The sequence below is a fragment of the Aquarana catesbeiana genome, linkage group LG04, assembly GCF_042186555.1.
Source record: "Aquarana catesbeiana isolate 2022-GZ linkage group LG04, ASM4218655v1, whole genome shotgun sequence".
NCBI classification, from domain to species: Eukaryota; Metazoa; Chordata; class Amphibia; order Anura; family Ranidae; genus Aquarana; species Aquarana catesbeiana.
Genome location: NC_133327.1, coordinates 61,742,281 through 61,768,094, shown reverse-complemented (window position 1 = coordinate 61,768,094; position 25,814 = coordinate 61,742,281). Strand labels below are relative to the sequence as shown.

Below are 25,814 nucleotides of genomic sequence, written 5' to 3'. Positions count from 1 at the left end.
CCAACCATCCCACCACCAAGCCTCCCCAAACTGTGACTAGTATTTACAAAATTCCCTCCACCCTCCTTGTTGCGACTCCCCAGAACAGATGCATAACTCCCCATATTCCTCCTTGCAAAGGATCCATCTGTGATGTAGAAACATCTAAAACAACTTTGGCAGATAACGATTGCACAGATTTGAGATTGGATTGCACACCTGAAGAATCTTTCCTCTGCTGAGCAGAAGAAATGTCATTTTTACCTATAGCAGCCACATTAACCCCTTCACCACCACCACCCACCACCAACACATCCTTTGCTTTATCAGTATTATTGCTGTCATTATTTTCAGTCACATTTATAGTTCCTGCTGTGTCCTCACTCACTGCTGTCCCCATACACACATCACCTCCAGGCAGACTCTTCTCCTCCATCAGGACAGGACTAACAGCAGAGCAGAGTGAAGGTTGTTCTAATACAGCAACAGGTGAATCATTGCAGGAGACTTCCATTGCTGTCTCCACTTCACATGCTGCAGTGTGCTGATTCCCTTCCCCACCTGCATCAATCAGCCCAGGTGAAGGTGAAACAGGCTCTTTAGAGCTGGCAGCCATCTTGCTTGTAGAACTACAAGTCTCAGCAGTAGCAGCAAAATCCATGTCCGGGGTGTATGAAGTAGATCCATCCACATTGCTCTGGTGAGCTAATGACACCTCTGCCAGGGGTTTTCCCTCCATGTCTGCAGAAGGTTTCTCCACAGCAGAAACTCTAACAGGCAGCGGTTTGCAGGGCTCCTTCCCTTCCTGTTCCTCAGCCGGAACACCATCCATTACAGCCGGTGGGGCAGACATGTTGGAAGGAGGCAGCATGGTGCACTGGGATTTTTCCACCAGTGCTGGCTCTGCCGGTCTGTAACCCCTCTGCTCATCCTCTGGGACTTCACCAACAGACCTGTCTGCCCTTAGGGGTGACTCCATCTGTTGGATGAAATTTAGGGTGCCATATTCATTCTCAACCCCCTGGCTGGTTGCCGCTGGCGATTCCCCAGCCTGACATGGGGGGAGAGGTGCAGAGGCAGATGAAGCCGGGTTGTCTGTTACCTGCGGCTGCTGATCCACACAACTCGCTGATGTCTGGCTGGCAAATCTTCTGTCATTTTTAAACTTTTCTGCAAAAGCTCCACTTTTATCTTTTAATTTCTCCAAAAATAAAGATTGTTTCTTTACCTCCTCTTCCATCTGCTGTAACTCTGGCTTCATGGCCAAACGATTCTTACTCCAGGCCTGGAAATACTTGGTCCTGAAGTTTTTATGTTCAGCTTTTAAACATTTCAGTTTCTCCTCAGCTCTTCCAATTGCTCGAAAGCGATCAATGATCTTCTGTCTGTAGACATCCACATTCTCACCAGGGCCTGGACCCACAGTCAGATCCTCCACCTCCTCCTCCTCACTAGGCCCCGTGTCATCAGGGGGATCCCTCCCAGGGCCTCCCCTAGGATCAGGCATTGTTCCTGGGCCAAACTAGCAGGCAAGGCCCAGGCTTGAAAAAAGGCTGGTTCTCTCAGAGAGCTCTTTGGGTGTGTCCTCCTCCTCCTTCCCACTGACCACCAATGTAAAGAACATTCTTCTCACTGATCACCAATGTAAGGAACATTCTTCCCACTGATCACCAATGTAAGGAACATTCTTCCCACTGACCACTAATGTAAGGAACATTCTTCCCACTGACAACCAATGTAAGGAACATTCTTCTCACTGATCACCAATGTAAGGAGCATTCTTCCCACTGACCACCAATGTATAGAAACATTCTTCTCACTGATCACCAATGTAAGGGACATTCTTCCCACTGACCACCAATGTAAGGAACATTCTTCCCACTGACCACCAATGTAAGGAACATTCTTCCCACTGATCACCAATGTAAGGAACATTCTTCTCACTGATCACCAATGTAAGGAGCATTCTTCCCACTGACCACCAGTGTATAGAAACATTCTTCTCACTGATCACCAATGTAAGGGACATTCTTCCCACTGATCACCAATGTAAGGAACATTCTTCCCACTGACCACCAATGTAAGGAACATTCTTCCCACTGATCACCAATGTAAGGAGCATTCTTCCCAATTTTTCTTTATTAAAAGTCTTGCAATCAATAAGCATAAAATCACTATATATAATATACATATTTACATAAATGAAAATAAATATAGCAAATCTGCTCTCAAACAAAAAAAATGACTTTACAGCAAAAACAAAACTCATCATGAACATGTCATTATTGGGGATAATCTCACTACAACTCACACCAATACACCAGACATCTGAACTGTGAGGTCAAGAAACAAACCCGCACCCATTATGCATGCAGCCCTTCTTCAAAAAGAAGCTACTAACCAACAAAAGCTAAGGGAGTGAAAGAAACAGAAAAAGAAAAGAGCTCCTCACCCAGAGATGGGCAGTTCACCAAAGGCAGGTCTGATATTCCTCCATGCCCTTTTCCAGACCGCCCGAGGCTCCCTGCCCCTCTCAAGACCCCGAATTTTCCCAACCTCACCCAGAATATCGTGCACCACCACCTCAACAGAGAGGACTTTTTTCCGCAGGGTAATCTGGCACCGTGCATTCCATGTGAAGTAACGGACAACTATACTAACTAAAAACAGTGTATCCAAATCAAAATCCCAGCAAGTCGGGAATGCCCCGTACACCCACTCCGCATAACTCATGCGATAGAAAAAGGGGATGCCTAGAGCCCTCCCCACCCTTTTATACACCTCTATGTTAAAGGGACACTGCAGCAAAAAGTGGTCCATAGACTCCACTTTACCAACACACTCCTCTCTAGGACAATCCCGATCATCCACAGGGCGATGCTTCAAGTTCCCTCTGACATAGAGCCTTCCATGGAAAGCGAGCCAGGCTTGATCCCTAAACTTCAAGGGGATTCTTTCTAAAATGAATAAACGCAACCCCTCCCTCATTACAGAGCCTGGGCAATCCCTTAAGGCCAGTGACACACTGAAAGCAGAGCTCAAAATCCTCTCCTCCAGAAGCTTCCTGGGGAGGGACTTGATATCCTCCACTGTCACCTGCCACTGCCGAAGTATTTTCAGACATGGGGCAACATAAGCCGGGAGCTTGCCATGTCGGACTCTCAGACTTTTCACTGGCCCGCCATCTTCCCAGCATCGCAGAAAAGGCCTAAAACAAGATTGAAAAATGCCCACCCATCCCGGCGGGTTCTCTGCTAGCATGTTACCAAGATTGTACTTTAAAAAGAGCAGAGAAAAGAAAACTATTGGGTTGACCATTCCTAGGCCACCCTCCCGCCTAGACAGGTAAGTTACATTGCGTTTGATCAAGTTCAGCCTACTTCCCCATAACAGTTGGAAAAAACAGCTGTACACCCTTGCATAGAGAGATGCTGGCAAGATACAGACGAAGCTGACATATAAAAAGATTGGGACCAGGTATGTTTTGATCAAGTCAACCCTCTCCCTCAAGGAAAGCTTCCATTTCTTCCAGCTTGCTACTTTGGCATTGGCGCACACCAACCTGCTTTCCCAATTTCAATGACCATAGTCACCAGGACCAAATTTGATGCCCAACACTTTAATTTCCTGCTGGGGCTCTGGGAAGGCATCCGGAAGTTCGAAGCTTTCACCCTCCTCACCCATCCAGAAAACTTCACTCTTTTCATGGTTGACTTTAGAACCAGAAGCCTCCGTGTACTGCTCTATCATAGGGACCACCTCCTGAGCCTCCTCTGTCCCAGAGACAATAACAGACACATCATCGGCATAGGCCACGACCTTCAGAGGCGGCACACCAGCAATGCCCAAAGGCACCCCACACAAAGATCCACTCTCTAGCCTTCTTATGAAGGGGTCGATTGCAAATACATATAACAGGGGGCTCAGAGGACATCCCTGGCGCACACCAGAGCCAACCTCAAAAGGCCGTCCAACCCAACCATTAACCAGTGGGAAGCTCTCAGCCCCTCTATATAATGTCTTCAGCCAATCTATAAACCTCCCCTGCAGGCCGTATCTACCAAGTAGCAAATACAGGTACTCGTGATTGACTCTATCAAAAGCCTTCGCCTGATCCAATGCCAGCAAGTACTTTCTCCATCCAGCAGCCCTGCATCGTTCCAAAGCCTCCCGGACAGCTAAAACCGCTGAAAAGGTACTTCTACCTTGGACCGAGCAGTGCTGATGACTGGACAACAAATCGCCTGCTACTGACGACAAGCGCCAAAAAAGAATCTTCGCCAGGATCTTTCTATCAACATTAAGAAGACTGATGGGGCGCCAGTTCTCAATCATTGAGGGGTCTTTACCTTTTGACAGAAGAATCACAGCGGATTGCCTCATGGAGGGAGGGAGCGAACCCTCTTCTAGACAGCTGTTATAAACCTCTGCTAAAAAGGGAGCCAGAATGGACTTAAAACACTTGTAGAATTCAGCTGTCAACCCATCTGGCCCAGGCGATTTTTTGGTAGCCAGCTTCTCTATAGCATGAACTACCTCATCCACTGAAATTGGTTCTGTCAAATCCATCAAAGGCAATGTACCATTTCCCAATCCTGGAGTAGAATCCAGAAAGCTTTCCATCCTGTCCCGACAAAGGTCCTTTCTTCCCAGAAGGTCTGCGTAATATGACCTGAAGATCTCCAGGATCCCTGATCTGGACTTCACCAGGGAACCCGTACTATCCCTCAGGCCTATGACCGTCTTAACTGCTATGCCTTGCTTACAGTTTTGGTAAGGATCAGGCGAGTGATATTTTCCATAATCCCTCTCCAGAACCAAGGAGGCATGCCGGTCGTATTGACACTTCCTAAGAAGAAACTTCACCTCAGAAATCTCCCCTGGATCTCCTCTATACGAGACAAGACGATCAAGCTTCCTCCGCAAATGCTGGTAGGCAATGTACATACCAAGCTGCTTCTTCTTACTTATGGCCTTGAAAAGTCCAATTGTCCTTTGTTTCACAAGCTCCCACCACTCTGACTTACTGCTGCAAAAGTCCAGAATAGAAACCTGTGCCTGAAAAAAATCCTCAAAGGATTGTCTTACCTCTACATCTTCCAGGAGAGCCGAATTCAGTTTCCAGGTACCCCTTCCCCTGGGTGGAGTGTCCGAGGCATTCAGAGTCACAGACAGCATACAGTGGTCAGAGAACTCCACCCCCCTCAACTCAGGAGCCGAGAAAGCAGAGTTCTCCTTTAAAAAAAACCTATCTATCCTACTCTGACTATTCCCTCTCTGAAATGTGAATCCCGTGCTGCCAGGGCAGTGCTTAATATGCACATCTACCAGGCCTGCTTGTCTAACCATATCTCTAAGAAAAACGCTATCGTAACCCAGCCTGTCTATGGAGCCTCTCCTGTCTTCAGGCCTAATTATGGTGTTAAAATCACCTCCAAAGACAACCTGCTGGGACGTAAAAAGGAAGGGCTTGATCTCTGTGAGGAGGCATTTCCTGCCCCATTTTGACTGCGGTCCATAGATATTGATCAGGCGCAGGTCCTGCCCCCTAACAGAGACGTCCAAGACCATGCATCTCCCCATTTCTACCTCAATTACCGGCCGGCATGTTACCATATCGGTTTTAAAAAGGACCGCAACTCCGCTGCAGGGCTCAGCCGCAAGAGACCAAAAGGAGGGACCGCATCTCCACTCCCTTTTTGCTAGATGGACATCGGCCAAAGTATTGAGCCAGGTCTCTTGCAAAAATAAAATCTCGGCATCAAACTCGCTGAGCAAAAATAAGGCAATATCACGAGCTCTTGCAGATTTAATGCTGGCGACATTAATGGCCGCCACCTTTATCGGAGTGGGAACTGCCATCAGGATGATTGGGGTAGTCGTTTCTTAACCTTTGCCACACTCTCATCACCAGAAACAGCTCTCTTCAGACTACGTGACTCCCCCTCATCCATGGATGATAAAGAGAAAGATATCAGACATCTCATCACCCGACAAAACTGAAAAGGTATTACCAAGAGGAAGCCCTCCTGGGTCCGACCCTGAGGAAGAAATTACCACTTTACTTGTCTTCCTCTTCTTCTTCTTTTTCTTCCTCCTAAACTTCTCCCACCCCTCATCATCCGAATCCCCCTCAACAGAGGGTGAGACATGGGATATGGACACCCTTCTATCAGCCCCACCCCCATCCAGCACCCCCACATTCCCCTGACCACGTTTGTGCCGCTGAGGGACAGGGACTGGAGGCCGAGTGGGAAGATCCGCCAAACCTGCCCCCCCAGCAGCTTCTGCCAGTCTGGAGGATCTACGTACAGTAGGATTAGGGACCACCACATGGGGGATAGACTCAGGGACCACATTACTAGGTGAAACAGAATCCGAAACAACAGATGTAACAGACACAGAAGGGACAGACTCAGGGACCACATTACTAGGGGAAACAGAATCTGGAACAGATATAACAGAAACAGGAGGGGCAATAACAGTTTTAGCGGCCTCATCCTCCTTATCAAGTCTCTGCAACTCAGCCTCCAATCCTGGCAAGTTATGTAATGCCTCCGGGCACTGACTATAAGGATGACCCAGCTTTTGGCACAAATTGCACCGAATTTCAGTACAATCCTTAGCCAAATGGTCCAGATCCTGGCATAGTGAGCATTTCTTATGGGTACAGGTAGATGCAAAATGGCCAGCCTATCCCTCCCCAGAAAAGCTGAACAGGGAAGGTGTTGAACTACATTTCCAAGCACCCCCAATTTTAGTGACACTGTCCAGGCCCCTGTCCATATTCCATGCTCATCAAGGACCTTCCGCAGTGGAGCGAGGACCTCACCATATCGGCGTAGCCATACTATTAAATCAGCCTCTGGTATGGATTCGTTACGCACCAGGATCGTCACCGACTTTATCAGAGGCTGCCTGGAAATCACCTTTGGCACCAAACCACTCCACTGCGGAAGGCCCTTGCACCTACTATACCTCTCCCAAAATAAATCCAGACCCTTAGGCTTTACAAAGGACAAATCAAACTCATAACTCCCCACTGGGCAAATCAAAGCAAAGATATCCAAGGCTTTAAACCCCATTTCCAGAACCAACTCAGCCACCCTCCCCCTTACTGGTGGGGTCCCCTCCCCCTCCCACTTCAATTGAACCACATTCCTCCTCCTGTACCCACCAACCATCCCACCACCAAGCCCCCCCAAATTGTGACCACTAAAATTCCCTCCACCCTCCTTGGTGCGACTCCCCAGAACAGACGCATAACTGCCCACATTTCTCCCAGTAGAAGAAACATTTGTGTGTTTTGAACCGTCTAACACATTTCTAGCAGATATCGATTGTACAGATTTGTTCTGCACAATCGATGAGTCTTTCCTCTGCTGAGCAGGGAGAGCAATGTCATTTTTATTTTTCCCAGCAGTATTAACCCCTTCACCACCACCCACCACATTCATTGTTTTATCATTACTGTCATTCTTAATACTTGCTGGTATATTCACAGTTCCTGTAGTCTTCCCAACAGTGTCAGTTCCCACTGCTGTGCTGGTGGAATCTTCAGCTGGCCTGTTCTCTTCCATCAGGACAGGACTTTCAGCAGGCTGGTCTGACACATCCATGGCTTCCACTGCATATGGTGCAATGTGCTGATCCCCTCCCCCATCAATCAGCTCTGCTGGAACACAGGGAGGCTCAGGTGAGGCAATCTCTTTGCTGGTGTCAGCCATACTGTGTGAAACACATGGAGAAAACTTGGTAGAGGAACTACTGGTCTCAGCAAATGCAGGAGTAGAAACATCCATGTTCAGGGTATTTGGTGCAGGTCCATCTTCATTCCCTGGTTTATTTTTTTCCTCATCCTCAGGGATTTCTGATGGATCATCAGAAATGGCAACCTTGTCTGCTCCCAGGGGTGACTCCATCTGCTGGATGAAGGTCAGGGTGCCATGCTCACTCTCAACCCCCTGGCTGGTTGCCGCTGGCGATTCCAAGGCCTTACATGGGGGGAGAGGTGCAGAGGCAGATGGACCTGGGTCATCCATAACCTGAGGCTGCTGATCCATGCAACTTACTGACGACTGGCTGGCAAATCTCTTCTCATTGTCAAATTTTTCTTTAAAAGCTCCACTTCTGGCTTTTAACTTCTCCAACAATAAAGTTTGCTGCTTTACCTTTTCCTCCAATTCCTGTAACTCAGGCTTCATGGCTGTTCAATTTCTACTCCATGCCTGGAAGTATTTGGCTTTAAAGTTTTTATGTTCAGTTTTCAAAACTTGAAGTTTCTCTTCAGCCCTTCCAATTTCCCTAAAGCGATCAACAATCTTCTGTCTGAAGATACTCGCATCCATACCAGGGCCTGGACCCACAGTCAGATCCTCCACCTACTCCTCACTAGGCCCCGTGTCATCAGGGGGATCCCTCCCTGGGCCTCCCCCAGGATCAGGCATTGTTCCTGGGCCAAACTAGCAGGCAACGCCCAGGCTTGAAAAAAGGCTGGTTCTCAGAGAGCTCCTTGGGTGTGTCCTCCTCCTCCTTCCCACTGACCACCAATGTAAGGGACATTCCTCCCACTGATCACCAATGTGAGGAACATTCTTCTCACTGACCACCAATGTAAGGAGCATTCTTCTCAATGACTACCAATGTAATGAACATTCTTCCCACTGATCACCAATGTAAGGAACATTCTTCCCACTGACCACCAATGTAAGGAACATTTTTCCCACTGATCACCAATGTAAGGAACATTCTTCTCACTGATCACCAATGTAAGGAGCATTCTTCCCACTGACCATCAATGTATAGAAACATTCTTCTTACTGATCACCAATGTAAGGGACATTCTTCCCACTGACCACCAATGTAAGGAACATTCTTCTAACTGACCTCCAATGTAAGGAACATTCTTCCCACTGATCACCAATGTAAGGAACATTCTTCCCACTGATCACCAATGTAAGGAGCATTCTTCTCACTGATCACCTATGTAAGGGACATTCCTCCCACTGATCACCAATGTAAGGAACATTCTTCCCACTGACCACCAATGTAAGGAACATTCTTCTCACTGACCACCAATGTAAGGAACATTCTTCTCATTGATCACCAATGTAAGGAGCATTCTTCCCACTGATCACCAATGTAAGGAGCATTCTTCCCACTGACCACCAATGTAAGGGACATTCCTCCCACTGATCACCAATGTGAGGAACATTCTTCTCACTGACCACCAATGTAAGGAACACTCTTCCCACTATTTATTTAATCCATATTGAGCACTATATTTGATTGGCTGCTTCTGCTTGGCACACACACACAATCACAATCACAATAACGCACATGATGATGAAGTCATCATCATGTGCAATTGTGCATGTTTTCCAGGCCTAAGCAGAAGCAAACAGCCAATCAAATATAGTGCTCAATATGGATTCAATAAATATGCATAACCATAGATATCATAAATGACTACAGGAGATAACCAGAGACTGGGGATGCGACTACAGGAGATAACCAGAGACTGGGGATGCGACTACAGGAGATAACCAGACTGCGAATGCGACTACAGGAAATAACCAGAGACTGCGAATGCGACTACAGGAAATAACCAGACTGCGAATGTGGCTACAGGAAATAACCAGAGACTGCGAATGCGACTATAGGAAATAACCAGAGACTGCGAATGCGACTACAGGAAATAACCAGACTGCGAATGCGACTACAGGAAATGACCAGACTGCGAATGCGACTACAGGAAATAACCAGACTGCGAATGCGACTACAGGAAATAACCAGAGACTGTGAATGCGACTACAGGAAATAACCAGACTGCGAATGCGACTACAGGAGATAACCAGAGACTGTGAATGCGACTATAGGAAATGACCAGACTGCGAATGTGACTACAGGAAATGACCAGACTGCGAATGCGACTACAGGAAATAACCAGACTGCGAATGCGACTACAGGAAATAACCAGAGACTTTGAATGCGACTACAGGAAATAACCAGAGACTGTGAATGCGACTACAGGAAATAACCAGACTGCGAATGCGACTACAGGAGATAACCAGAGACTGTGAATGCGACTATAGGAAATGACCAGACTGCGAATGTGACTACAGGAAATGACCAGACTGCGAATGCAACTACAGGAAATAACCAGAGACTGCGAATGCGACTACAGGAAATAACCAGAGACTGTGAATGCGACTACAGGAAATAACCAGAGACTGTGAATGCAACTATAGGAAATGACCAGACTGCAAATGCGACTACAGGAAATAACCAGAGACTGCGAATGCGACTACAGGAAATAACCAGACTGCGAATGCGACTATAGGAGATGACCAGGTAGCCAGTTTTAAAATTTAAACTTCCAGCAATGCACAGCTATACGGGGGGGTAAACAACATTTCCAGGGATGGTTTAGCAAAAAAAAGGGGTCTACAGGCTGTGTATATAATGTAGGCTGAAGGACCTACCTGTCCAGTCGGGCTCACCTCCCACTCTCAGAGGTCCGGGGGCGGAGCTTTCGTCGGTAGGGGTGGAGCTTTTGTCAGTAGGGGATGGAGCTTTTGTCGGTAGGGGGCGGAGCTTTTGTCGGTAGGGGGCGGGGATTTTTGTGGTCCATAGCGGAGCTCTCAGAAGTGCAGGAGAGACGCTCTAATTAGTTTTAGACTCAGACTACATGAGGAGGGGCGGGGCAGGGCAGGGTCAGAGCGTCAGTTGAGCTCCCTGCCCCGCCCCTCCCTGCTGACAGAGCCTCTCTCAGCCTAAGCCGAGGTCTGCTCGGGTAGCGGGCTGGCCGCGGCGCTGGGAGCAGTAATAATCCAGGAGGACGGGGTTTTCGTGCGGTGCGGCGGGCGGCTTTTTTACGCTGCTGACTGAGCCGCTCATGGGGCCCCGACGGTCGGCGACCGAGTGACCTAATGGTCAGTCCGCCCCTGGCAACTACACAGTTTGGAAGTGGAGGAATCCAGCCTCCTGCCCCAAAGGTTAGCCAAAGTGGATGATGCGGAGTCCCCAGCAGAAGTGCTGGCAACAGGGCAGAGTGCTACCAAACTCTGCCCAGCACCGGCAACGACTGTGGAGTTCCAGGGAGCTGGGGCAGTCGGCCCATCTCCCCAGCAACAAGCGGATATGGTGCATCTTCTAGTCCCAGCTGAATCGCTGGCAACAGGGCAGAGTGCCGCTGGCCTCTGCCTAGCACCTACAGTTTCTTCTCAGCTTCAGGGAACTGGGGCAGTGGGCCCCTCTGCCCAGGAACAGGCCAAGCCATTAAATGGTAAACACCACCCAGCTGAAGCGCTGACAGAGTGAGAGTCAATGACCTCTGCCCCACACTTACTGAGGTCAACTATTCCTTGCAGCCAAGAAAGGAGATCATGCGGACAGACTATGTGAGTTCACTCTGCCTGACTAACGCATGTCCAGACCAGGTGGAGGTCTGAGACCTTGTTAGTCAACTTTTGATGGGGGAGAAATGTGACAGACTCACCAGGGACAGAGGCTTTTGGAGGGGACTGAATGCTGGCCTCTTGCCTACCGATTATGGGCCCTGACATTTGGGGGAATGGTGATCTTTGTGAGCTGTATGCCTGGGGACCCTTGAGGTGGTGTTACTTTAGATTCAGGTCCATGTCCCCCAAGACACACAGACTCTGGGAACCCTGTATATGCCATATTAGAAATAGTGACCGATTCATACTGTTGGGACACATACTGTTAGATGCTAATGTCATCAACTCCAGCCACCTGTCTGTTGTCTTCTATAATGTGAATGAGTCTAGTCTGACTTGCCACAGCTTCTAATGCCATGTACACATAGTCTGACTTTTCGACAGCAAAGGTCCAACGTAACGAATCCGCCAGACAATCCGATTGTGTGTGGGCTTCATGGGACCTTTGCTGTCGAAAAATCAGACAGACTTTAAATTTGAAACATATTTCAAATCTTCCTGCCGGAACCAGTTCCTATCGGGAAACCCGTTCGTCTATATCCTGGTCCGACGGACCAAATACGACAAAAGGGCAGCTACAGCACGTGCCCGCGAGAATGTTTCCAGCGTGATCATATCGCGCTGGTTCTAGGCGACAGGGTACTGTACATCTCGCACTCGCTGCAATAGGAAAAACACATTTTCCTATTGCAGCGAGCGCGAGAAAGAAGCGACAATGTCCCTTAGGTCTGGTATGGATTTTAAGGGGAAACCCTACGCCGAAAAAACAGCATGGGGGACCCCCTAAAATTCATACCAGACCCTTATCTGAGCACGCAGCCTGGCCGGTCAGGAAAGGGGGTGGGGACAAGCGAGCACCCCCCCTCCTGAACCGTACCAGACCGCATGCTCTCAACATGGGGGTGGGTGCTTTGGGGAAGGGGGGCACCTTGTGGCCCCCCCCACCCCAAAGCACCTTGTCCCCATGTTGATGAGGACAAGGGCCTCTTCCCGACAACCCTGGCCATTGGTTGTCAGGGTCTGTGGGCGGGGGGCTTATCGGAATCCGGGAGCCCCCTTTAATAAGGGGGTCCCAGATCCCGGCCCCCCACCCTATGTGAGTGAGTATGGGGTACATCGTACCCCTACCCATTCATCTGGGGGGAAAAAAGTGTCAATAAAAAAACACACTAGACAGGTTTTTTAAAGTAATTTATTAGGCAGCTCCGGGGGGGGCTCTTCCGTCTTCGGGGGTCTCTTCTGACTCCTCCGCTCTCTCAGGCCTCTTCTCCGGCCTCCTTTCCTGGTCTCCGGTTCTTCTCCCTCTCTCCGGTATCTTCTGCCGGGCTCCTCCGCTATCTTCTGCTCTTTTGCCGCTCTTTTGCTAGCGTTGGCCCAGTCTTCTCCGTCTGCTTCCCTGTTCTCTTCTTCCGGTGTTGACACGATGCTCTCTCCCGCTGTAATGCCGTGTGAGCGGTGCGCAACGACTTATATAGGCATGGGGCGTGGTCACTGGGTGATGTCACCCGTGACCTCGCCCCTTTATAAAGTCACAGCATGATGGGACTGTGACGTCATAAGGGGCGGGTCACCGGGTGACATCACCCGGTGACAACGCCCCATGCCTATATAAGTCGTTGTGCACCGCTCACACGGCATTACAGCGGGAGAGAGCGTTGTGTCAACATCGGAAGAATAGAACAGGGAAGGAGAAGACCGGGCCAACACTAGCAAAAGAGCGGCAAAAGAGCAGAAGATAGCGGAGGAGCCCGGCAGAAGATACCGAAGAGCGGGAGAAGACCCGGAGGCCGGAGAGCGGGAGAAGAGGCTGGAGAGAGCGGAGGAGTCGGAAGAGACCCCCGAAGCTGCCTAATAAATTACTTTAAAAAACCTGTCTAGTGTGTTTTTTTATTGACACTTTTTTCCCCCCAGGTGAATGGGTACCCCATACTCATTCACATAGGGTGGGGGGGGCTGGGATCTGGGTGTCCCCTTATTAAATGCCCTACTGACACCGTCTTCTGCCCTTCTAACACCGTCCACTGCCCTACAGACACCGTCCACTGCCCTACTGGCACCATCCACTGCCCTACTGACACCGTCCTCTGCCCTTCTGACACCGTCCTCTGCCCTTCTGACACCGTCCACTGCCCTACTGACACCGTCCTCTTCCCTTCTTACACCGTCCTCTGACCTACTGACACCATCCAGTGCAATTCTAACACCGTCCTCTGCCCTTCTGACAACGCCGATAAAAGCGGCGAGATTGACTTCCTTTTCTAGTCCCGTCGTTCCTCATCACATTCAAAATGAACAGACTTTAGTCCGTGTGTGAGCAAGTCCGTTCGTTCGAAAGTCTGCCGTAACTTCGTCGAAAGTCCATCGGGAAGACCGTCGGACCTATTCTGCCGGAAAGTCCGGTCGTGTGTGGGCAAGTCCGTTCGTTCAGAAAGTCCGTCGGAAGTCCGCCAAAAGTCCGTCGGGAAGACCGTCGGACCTAGCCTGCCGGAAAGTCCGGTCGTGTGTACGCGGCATAAGAGTATTTCACCCATTTTTGTTTGTGCTAATTACTCCTGCTATTGTAAGAAGGAGTTCTGTGTTGATGTTTATGATAATCTATAATCTACTGTGTGACGCTCGGTGACAACAAGTCTGACCTGTAGTGAAATCCTGATTAATCATAACAATGCTCAAGAGGGCACGGAGTCACATTGGCTGCTTTAAGGGATTAGTTAATTAGCTCATTTTAATTCTGTTTCTGATTACAGTTGTATTGTCAGAGTAATATGAGCAGGAGGTAGGAACCTCCTCCTCTTTAACTGTATAAAAGACTTGTATTTTGGGTCTAATAAAGGAGTCCATGTTCAGCAACTAAACAAGTATCATCTTGTTTTGTGCTTGTGAGCGGTTGGAATATCTAAATTCAGACTGGGAGGAAGCGGTATATAACAAAAGCACTCAAGTGGAGTGTGGAACGTTTTGTTACACCGTCCACTGCTCTTCTACGGTAACACCGTCCACTCCCCTTTTAACACCGTTCACTCCCCTTTTAACACCGTCCTCTGCCCTTCTAACACCGTCCTCTGCCCATCTAATACCGTCCTCTGCCCATCTAATACCGTCCACTGCCCTTCTAACACTGTCCACAGCCCTTCTAACACCGTCCTCTGCCCTTTTAACACCGTCCTCTGCCCTTTTAACACCGTCCACTGCGCTACTGACACCGTCCACTGCGCTACTGACACCGTCCTCTGCCCTTCTGACACCGTCCACTGCCCTTCTAACATCGTCCACTGCCCTTCTAACACCGTCCACTGCCCTTCTAACACCGTCCACTGCCCTACTAACACTGTCATCTGCTCTTCTAACACCGTCCTCTGCCCTACTGACACCATCCATTGCCCTTCTAAAACAGTCCTCTGCCCTTCTAATACCATCCACTGCCCTACTGACACCGTCCACTGCCCTTCTAACACCGTCCTCTGCCTTACTGACACTGTCCACTGCCCTACTGACACCATCCTCTGCCCTACTGACACCATCCACGGCCCTACTGACACCGTCCACTGCCCTACTGACACTGTCCACTGCCCTACGACACCATCCACTGCCCTTCTAACACCGTCACCTGCCCTTCTAATACCGTCACCTGCCCTACTGACACCATCCTCTGCCCTTCTGACACCGTCCACTGCCCTTCTGACACCGTCATCTGCCCTGCTGACACCATCCTCTGCCCTGCTGACACCATCCTCTGCCCTGCTGACACCGTCCACTGCCCTTCTAACACCGTCCACTGCCCTACTGACACCGTCCACTGCCCTACTGACACCGTCCACTGCCCTTCTGACACCGTCCACTGCCCTTCTTACACCGTCCACTGCCCTTCTAACACCGTCCTCTGCCCTTCTAACACCGTCCACTGCCCTACTGACACCGTCCACTGCCCTTCTGACACCGTCCACTGCCCTTCTGACACCGTCCACTGCCCTTCTGACACCGTCATCTGCCCTTCTGACACCATCATCTGCCCTACTGAGACCATCCACTGCAATTCTAACACCGTCCTCTGCCCTTCTGACACCGTCCTCTGCCCTTCTGACACCGTCCACTGCCCTACTGACACCGCCCACTGCCCTACTGACACCGCCCACTGCCCTACTGACCATCCTCTGCCCTACTGACACCATCCACTGCCCTTCTGACACCATCCACTGCCATTCTGACACCGTCCTCTGCCCTTCTGACACCGTCCACTGCCCTTCTAACACCGTCCACTGCCCTACTGACACCGTCCACTGCCCTACTGACACCGTCCACTGCCCTACTGACACCGTCCACTGCCCTACTGACACCATCCACTGCCCTTCTGACACCATCCACTGCCCTTCTGACACCATCCACTGCCCTTCTTACACCGTCCACTGCCCTTCTTAAACTGTCCTCTGCCCTTCTGACACCATCCTCTGCCCTTCTGACACCATCCTCTGCCCTTCTGACACCATCCACTGCCCTTCTGACACCATCCACTGCCCTTCTGACAACATCCACTGCCCTTCTGACACAGTCCACTGCCCTTCTTACACCATCCACTGCCCTTCTTAAACTGTCCTCTGCCCTTCTGACACCGTCCACTGCCCTTCTAACACCGTCCTCTGCCCTTTTAACACCGTCCACTGCGCTACTGACACCGCCCACTGCCCTACTGACCATCCACTGCCCTACTGACCATCCACTGCCCTTTTAACACCGTCCTCTGCCCTACTGACACCATCCACTGCAATTCTAACACCGTCCTCTGCCCTTCTGACACTGTCCACTGCCCTTCTAACACTGTCCACTGCCCTTCTAACACCGTCCACTACCCTACTGACACCGTCCACTGCCCTACTGACACCATCCTCTGCCCTACTGACACCGTCCACTGCCCTTCTGACACCGTCCACTGCCCTTCTGACACCGTCCACTGCCGTTCTGACACCGTCCACTGCCCTTCTAACACCGTCCACTGCCCTTCTAACACCGTCCACTGCCCTTCTAACACCGTCCACTGCCCTACTGACACCGTCCACTGCCCTACTGACACCATCCTCTTCCCTACTGACACCATCCCCTACTGACACCATCCTCTGCCCTACTGACTGACACTGTCCGCTTTTAAGGTAGGCCAATTCATATTTTTACAGTGACATTTTATTTATTAATTTAATCATATTTTTTGGGTACAAGAATGCGTTTTATTTAACAATGTCCCTTTCAGCCCCCCCAATGCAATTTGGCAAACACTCACTGTTCACCGTGGTGCACCTAGCGCACTGCATTTCTACTCTCCTTGAGGCACTCAAAGGTCTCCTAGGTCTTTTACAATCCTATAGTGTATACTCCATTAAAAAAAAAAAATAAATAATAATGTGCCACTAAAGTGTTTGGGTTTGGCTTGAAGAAAAGGTGGCAACCCTAATTAGATTTCCTCTCACTTCCTGTTGTCTCCCTCCTTTTGTAAGTATGAGTCATATGTAAGTCAGATGTTTGTAAGTCAGGGACTGCCTGTACTGCTTTGCCCAGATCAAGAGAGCAGATCTTTAAATTTAAAAAATACATCACAAGGCACAGCCACATCATCATGCTAGTTTTGGACTTTTGGCTTTATCTTGAGTGTTTACCACATAATTAGCATTATGTTAGACCTACTTGGTTCAATGAATGGGTGAGTGCATTAGCTCTATAGTATGGTACGAAGTATTATCTGATCCACAATGAACACATTTCCATTTCTGTCATCCCCAGCATCATCAGGAGACTGCAAGGCAGATGCTTCCCAAGAACTTCCTTCATCTCCAAGTAGTTCTACATATAGTGTGGGATGTTCGACCAAGAACCCGAATATGCTAGGCACAATAAATTACACCTGCACAAATGGGATTTGGTCCTCGCCAGTAAGCAGCTGCTACTCTGCAGCAGTTCTACAGCAGCTGGTGGCTGTTCAGGTAATGATGGATTGATCGTACAATGGGGTTGATGAGACAACATGACTTTTCTTTCCACAAAAATGTCTACGTCTTCATGGTGCGCTCCACTGCAAAATTCTCCAGTGCCGGTCCACTGCACTCCAGCAAAGCAGTCAGTAATATAAAAATAATTCACTGCACTCTGGACTGCAAACTTTCTAGTTAATGTGAGCAGACTGGAACTAAAGAGCGCTTCTTTTAAGAATGTAAAGACTTACACATAAAGCCGTTTTACACATGGATTACAACACTTGTGCATACACCAAATGTATATGAGAGGTGCACGCTACTTTTGATATACTATAATGGAACTGTGCGATACAGCACTTAGTGCTATAAAGCTATCTAATGTGCAAATATCAAAAATGCATGCTAAAAATACAGTCCTAAATCAGTGACTAGCTGCTATGAATTTAACCAGAATCTTTTATCTCAATCTCAATCATTTATCGCTATAGATATAACCACTAACTGTCAAATAGTCACAGATTTAGCACTGAGATAGCACTTTATTTTTAGTACGAATCTTTGGTGTTTGTACATTAGATAGATTTACAGCAGGAAGCGCTATCACACAGATTCACTTGTAGGTACAAAAAAATTTATTGAAGACGGTATCATTTTAGTATGTGCTCATTCCCCAATCAGGGGTGATCCTATGACTGGACAACTATACTACAAAAACACTCACAGGAAATAGGGGAAAAAGACATTCTTTATAAAGGAACACAGAGCTTTATATAAAAAAGTACAGTGGAACCTTGGATTGTGAGTAACGCGGTTAACGAGCATTTTCTCAATGCGAGCTATTATTCTTTTTTAAATCCTGACTCGGCAGTGTTGTCTCGCAAAACGAATAGGATTCAAGCCTCTGCAGTGTGCAGTACTGCATTTGGCCAGAGGTGCGGGGGCGCCGGTGACACTCAGAGCCGTTCGGAAACTCTCGGAAATACTTGAAAACACACAGAAATACTCCGCTCTCGAGTGTTTCCGAGTGCATCTGAGCGGTGTCCGAGTATTTTCGAGTCTCTCCGGTGCCCCCCCTCCTCTTACCACATGCAGTATTGCATGCAGTTGAAGTCAATGTGGAACGAATTATCTTCGTTTCCATTGACTTCTATGGGGAAACTCGCTTTGATATGCGAGTGTTTTGGATCACAAGCATTCTCCTGAAATGGATTATGCTCGTAATCCAAGGTTCCACTGTACACTACTTAATTCAAAAATATCGAAGATTTTAGAAATATGACATAAGTTCAAAATATAGGTAAAATCATCACCTTTTCCCCTAGAATAAAACCATCTATGACAACATTGTCATGTGTAGGACATCCCCAAAACACACCACACGCATGCCTATACACGGATTTAATTGGTTCAGCTCTAACTCATTTATGAGGTACACCTTGCTTGTACCGGGTTGGACCCCCATTTGCCTTCAGAACTGCCTTAATTCTTCATGGCATAGATTCAACAAGGTTTTGAAAACATTCCTCAGAGATTTTGGTCCATAGCGACATGATAGCATGATGCAGTTGCTGCAGATTTGTCGGCTGCACATCCATGATGCGAATCTCCTGTTCCACCACGTCCCAAAGGTGCTCTATTGGATTGAGATCTAGTGACTGTGGAGGCCATTGGAGTACAGTGAACTCATTGTCGTGTTCAAGAAACCAGTGGTGAGATGATTTGAGCTTTGTGACATGGTGCATTATCCTGCTGGAAGGAGCCATCAGAAGATGGGTACACTGTAGTCATACAGGGATGGACATGTTCAGCAACAATACTCAGGTACGCCGTGGCATTTAAACAATGCTCAATTAGTACTAAGGGGCCCAAAGTGTGCCAAGAAAATATCCCCCACCCCATTACACCACCACCACCAGCCTGAACCTTTGATACAAGGCAGGATGGATCCATGCTTTCATGTTGTTTACGTAAATTCTGACCCTACCATCTGAATGTTGCAGCTGAAATGGAGGCTCATCAGACCAGGCAATGTTTTTATAATCTTCTATTGTCCAATTTTGGTGATCTGTGTGAATTGTATTGTCAGTGTCCTGTTCTTAGCTGGCAGCAGTGGCACCCGGTGTGGTCTTCTGCTGCTGTAGCCCGTCTGCTTCAAGGTTCGATGTGTTGTGTGTTCAATGATGGTATTTTGCATACCTTGGTTAGAACGAGTGGTTATTTGAGTTAGGCTGGCCAAAGGTTATACAAATTTCCTTTAGATTTACCAAAACCATATGATATGTGGTCAAACCTAAACACTTTCAATTTGTATGCAATCAAGCAGGCCCTTGCACTACATGTTCGCTGGATTTTTTCTCTTTCTCTGACCATTCTTTGTGTAGCACCCTCTACCTTAGGTAGATGCTAGAGTTAGATTTTTGGCCAGTACAGGTAAATTTAGGTTGGCCTAGCTTAAAGCTAAGCCTGTTTGTTTTGGTCTGTGGTGCTGGGAGTGGTCTAGAGTAGGCTGGTGACTCGCAGGGCCTCTGGCTCTCAGAAGATTCTGGAAGCAGAGGAGGGGAAGAGAGGTGGAACTGTCTGGGGTGTGTTAAGGAGTTCTGACCAATCCCCAACTAGGATTGGCAGGGGGCAGGCCTCCTTAAAGGGGTTGTAAAGGCTCGTGTTTTTTCACCTTAGTGCATCCTATGCATTAAGGTAAAAAAACACCTGCCAGTCATCGGCACCCCACCCCCCATTTTTCTTACCTGAGCCCCTTCATCTCCTCGGCGGGGACGCGCCGTCCTTCTCTTCATGGGGTCCCGGCTCTTAAATTGGATAGATTGATAGCAGCACAGCCATTGGTTCCCGCTGCTGTGAATCAAATTCAATGACGTGGGGGACGGGTCCGAGTCTATGGATGCAAACGGTGGACTCGGGAGCGCACCCGCAAGGTAACCCCCTCAGGAGAGCGCTTCTCCTAGGGGGTAATCTAATGTGGGGAGGAGCCGCAAGAGCTGCCGAAGGACCCCAGAAGAGGATGTTTGGGGTCACTCTGTGCCAATCGAGCTGCACAGTGGAGGTAAGTATGACATGTTTGTTATTTAAAAAAAACAAAAAAAACGATCCTTTACAATCACTTTAAATACCTAGGGTCAGCTCAGAGAGGATGGCAAGATTTACAATGGTGGTGGAACCCTCCTACACATAAATACTACATTTAGACATAGTTTTAGGACCTGGGAGATGAGACAGGGATCGGGAGAGCTGGGAGAGTCATGCCAGGGATGGATGTAGAGCCAGCGGCAGAGATTGTGATGTTACTGGCATTGAAGTCGGGCGGCTGCAGCCAGGAGGGCTGTCAGAGTCTGCACAGGACTGACTGGGATCAGTAGTACACCTTAATACAGCTAGCACTAAAAGACTTTTCTTCTGCTGTTGGTTGCTACACTAAAGGGACCCGCGGTCCCTGCCAGCAAATGGCAATTGCAAAGGCTTAACTGTGTTAGAGTTGGGCCTACCATGTGCTAGCTGTGCCAGGAACCAAGTATTGCACAAGAGAGAGCGAAACAGTCTACAAATAAGCCTTGTGGTGGAGGAGACTGGAGCTTTAGAGAATTTGAATACAGGTTCCAATCATCTCATCGATTTCTACTAATGATTCTGGGCATCCCATAATTCCCTTACCCCAGCCAAGTTTAATCCCTCAATAAATTAACAAAAACAAATCTGATGGACTGTTCATTGTCTGGAGAGTGACTGGAAGTTAAAGCCGGGCTGGGCAGGTTGACAGGTGGAATTTCTACATTTAGCGGTCCCTATGGGGGTACCGCTATATCTACAAACCTTGGAGATGGTTGTGCGTGAAAATCCCAATTGATCAGCAGTTTTTAAACACTCAGACCAGCTCATCTGGCACCAACAACCATGCCACATTCAAAGTCACTTAAATCTCCTTTCTTGCTCAGTTTGAACTTCAGCAAGTCATCTTCACCACATCTAGATGCCTAAATGCATTGAGTTGCTGCTATGTGATTGGCTGATTAACAAATCTGTTTGGTTCACAGCAGAACATGTGAACAGGCTAAAAATTTGTGCAAACACCGTTAAAGTCTATGGGACATGAACGTGAAAAATCAAAAGTGCCCCAGGGGACATGTTTCAATGCAAAAAAAAGTTTTAAAAGCGGGCGTTTTTTCGGGAGCAGTGATTTTAATAATGCTTAAAGTGAAACAATAAAAATGATATTCCTTTAAATATCGTGCCTGGGGGTCTCCTTTGTCTGCCTGTAAAGTAGCGCATCTTTCCCATGTTTATAACCGTACCACAGCAAAATGAGGTTTCTAAAAGGAAAAAAAAATAATTTAAAACTGCTTGCGGCTGTAATGTCTACATAGTTACATAGTTAGTCAGGTTGAAAAAAGACACATCCAAGTCCATCCAGTTCAACCTTAAAAACAATAAATACAATCCAATATACCCAATTTTATACCCTCTGTTGATCCAGAGGAAGGCAAAAAACCCCAGCAGAACATGCTCTAATTTGCTACAGCAGGGGAAAAAATTCCTTCCTGATCCCCCCCGAGAGACAATCGGATTTTCCCTGGATCAACTTTACCTATAAATGTTAGTACCCAGTTATATTATGTACATTTTAGGAAAGTATCCAGGCCCAATCTTCTGAGCTGGCCAGAACCACCTCTGGCGGGAGTCTATTCCACATTTTCACAGCTCTTACTGTGAAGAAACCTTTCTGTATTTGGAGATGAAATCTCTTTTCCTCTAGACGTAAAGAGTGCCCCCTTGTCTTCTGTGTTGACCGTAAAGAGAATAACTCAACACCAGGTTCACTGTATGGACCCCTTATATATTTGAACATGTTGATCATATCCCCCCTTATTCTCCTCTTCTCAAGAGTGAAAACATTCAGTTCCTCTAATCTTTCCTCATAGCTGAGCTCCTCCATGCCTTAGTTTGGTTGCCCTTCTCTGCAATTTCTCCAGTTCGTCAATATCCTTTTTGAGAACTGGCGCCCAAAACTGAACTGCATATTCCAGATGATGTCTTACTAATGATTTGTACAGCATCTTCCATACCTTTTATCATGTTTTTGGCATTGTCCCGGACCACAACATGAACAGAACTTTTGGGAATCGCCCAAGTCTGAAGCATTTCCTCAAGTATGTTTGCTATTGCTTGACCGGTATGGGAGCCTTCAAATTTTGTAGCGTGGAGCATGACCTGATGCAGAGAGAATTCGCCATCTATCCACTGCACCGTTAAGCTGATGAGAGACAGTGGACTCACACTACTGCTCCAGATGTCAGTGGTGAAGCTAATTGCCTTTATGTCCTTCTGCAACATGATGGTAATGTGCTTTTTAACCGTGCCGTGGATCTTTGGTAAGATGATGTCTGTTATGTAATGGCGACTGGGAATGTCATACTGCGGCTCCAACACATTAAGAAATCGATGAAAACCCATGTTCTCAACAATTGAAAGAGGTTGATCATCCAGAATAATAAATTGGGTGAGCGCCTTTGTTATTTTTACAGCTCTGGGGTTGTCTCTTGACAGCTTTTCTCTTCTGGCAAAAGTTTGCTGCAGAGTTGGCTGCTGAGTGCTACTGCTGCTAGCAATAGTGGTAAATTCTCCATGCTTTTATGTTTTAATTTCAAATGCTTTATCAGATTACTGGTATTGTAAGAACTTTTTTTTGTACCACCTCTAGATAATTTTGCAGAACAAAGGTTGCAGTCTGCAATCCGTGGGTTGTCCTCGTTAATTTTAAAATACTTCCACACAACTGACATTCTGCTGGTGTCTCTGTGCAGTGTGCACCGAAGGGCTCTGATAATTTGCTCGACCTTGGGTGAAAAAAATGAAATAAACAATTAAGCGCAAAGTGTCCATTGTTTAACTACTTCTATATCAGGCACTCTCACCCCCTTCCTGCCTAGGCCAATTTTCAGCTACCAGCGCCGTCACACTTTGAATGACAATTGCGCAATGCGCAATCATGCTACACTGTACTCTAATTTTTTTTCACACAAATAGAGCTTCTTTTGGTGGTATTTATTTTATTTAACCACTGCTGGGTTTTATTCTTTGTTAAAAAAAAAAAAAAGAAGCCTTTCTTAGTTTCCGTCACAAAATTTTGTAAATAAGTACTTTTTCTCCTTCACTGATATGTGCTACTGCTAATGAGGCTGCACTGATGGGGCACTGAAGTTGCACTGATAGGCTGCACTGATGAGGAGAGACTAATATGCAGCACTGATAGGATTGGGTGGCACTGATGAGGAGGCCCTAATATGCAGCACTGTTGGGCACTGATAGGATTAGGTGGCACTGATATGCAGCACTGATGAGCACTGATAGGTGGCACTGATTAAGCAGCACTGATAGGTGGCACTTATGGGCACTGATAGGTGGCACGCACTGATGGATGGGCACTGATGGGTGGCACTGACTGGCTGGCACTGATAGATGACACTGAGTGATGAGCCGTGAGCACTGATAGGTGGCACTGATTATGCAGCACTGATGAGCACTGATAGGTGGCACAAACTGATGGCTGGACAATAATAGGTGGCATGCACTGATGAATGGGCACTGATGGGTGGCACTGACTGTCTGGCACTGATAGATACCACTGAGTGATGAGCACTGATAGGTGGCACTGATTATGCAGCACTGATGAGCACTGATAGGTGGCACACACTGATTGCTGGGCACTGATAGGTGGCACTGATATGTGGCCGCACTGATGGCTGGCACTGACTGAGGCGCACTGATAGATGGCACTGATGAGCAGTGCACTAATAGGTAGCACTGATTATGCAGCACCGATAAGCACTGATTATGCAGCACTGATGAGCACTGATAGGTGGCACACACTGTTGGCTGGTCAGTGGCACTGAAAGGTGGCACTGACTGATGGGCACTGATAGGTGGCATGCATTGATAGGTGGTATGCACTGATAGGTGGCACGCACTAATGGGCACTGATAGGTGGCACACACTAATGGGCACTGATAGGTGGCACGCACTGATGGCTGGCACTGATAGATGGCGCTGACTGATGAGCACTAATAGGTGGCACTGATGAGCACTGATAGGTGACACGCACTGATAGGTGGCACGCACTGATAGGCACTGATATGTGGCATGCGCTGATAGGTGGCACACACTGATGGCTGGTACTGACTAATGGCTGGCAGTGGCACTGGCTGGATGGGCACTAATTGATGGCTGGTACTTATGGGCATGAGAGGATTTTCTATGCTGCCTCTGCGACGCCGATCTTGGTACACCTTGCACTCGGCCTCAATAAAGCAGCAGCGGACGTCTTGTTACACCCAGCCTGAACTATATGGGCTGGGTGTAACAAGATGTCCGCTGCTGGCAGGGTGTACCAAGATGGGCGTCGGGATTTTTAAGCACTGACAACGGTGTAATGGCAACACGGAGCATCACTTCCATTACCGAATGTGACGGCTCCGGTCACCGAGCCCTGCACTCTGCACTACCTGCTTGAGGACTCAGAGGACTCGCTCTCTGCTCCGCCCTCCGCTCTGCCCGCTGACTCCGCCCGCTGAGTTCCTGTATCTCCCATTCCAAGGTATCGGCTAAGGCATCGGGAGCATTTGTTTGAGTACAAGTACCCGCGCAAATGCTCGGTATCGGTCCTGATATCGTTACTAGGACAACCTTAATAAGAATCATTGAAAAACACGGCGTGGGCCCCCCCCCCCATTCCATTACCAGGCCCTTTGGGTCTGGTATGAATATTAAGGGGAACCTCGCACCAAAATTAAAAAAAAAATTGCCTGGGGGGCTCCCAGGCACTATATACTCTGAACAGCAGTATATATACTATACGGCCTGCCCTATATACTCTGCAGAAAAATTGGGCCTTAGGTGTTGGTGGTGCCAGAACACTGTAACCCCTCACAGTTACTCTTGTTGGGTGCAGGAACGGGCCCTGCAGTGAAATATTATATCAAAAATTGTAATTTCACGGCCCTGTCAAACAGGGGCATAAAAATTGGGCCTTTGGTTTTGGTGGCGCCATTACACTGTAACCCCTCACAGTTACTCTTATTGGGCGCAGGAAGGGGCCCTGCTGTGAAATATATAAAAAAATTGTAATTACATGGCCCTGTTAAACACTGTATTATATACTGTGTACACCGACTGAAGTGTATTAGAAACTATATACCACCGAATCAGTGTTAATTTTGTCGACTAAAACATTTTCGTCGACCAAATTAATACTATTTTAGTCAACTAAAATATGACTGAAACTAAAACGATTGAGATGACTAAAAATACGACTAAAACTAAAATGGCATTTTAGTGAAAAGAGTATGACTAAAACTAAATTGAAATTTGACGTCAAAATGAACACTGGTCTGTAGTGCATCTTCAAACCTAA

The 25,814-nt window shown here is 47.9% G+C and overlaps 1 protein-coding gene across 4 annotated transcripts in view; it reads left to right on the top strand.

The window, feature by feature from the left end:
• LOC141139297 (adhesion G protein-coupled receptor F5-like) overlaps positions 1 to 25,814 on the top strand; it is a 343,899-nt gene that overhangs the window by 263,542 nt on the left and 54,543 nt on the right. For all 4 annotated transcript variants that reach the window (XM_073625269.1, XM_073625266.1, XM_073625268.1 and 1 more), the window contains one exon: positions 17,208 to 17,407. In XM_073625269.1, coding sequence (XP_073481370.1) covers positions 17,208 to 17,407 — 200 coding nt within the window. The remainder of the gene's footprint in view (positions 1 to 17,207; positions 17,408 to 25,814) is intronic.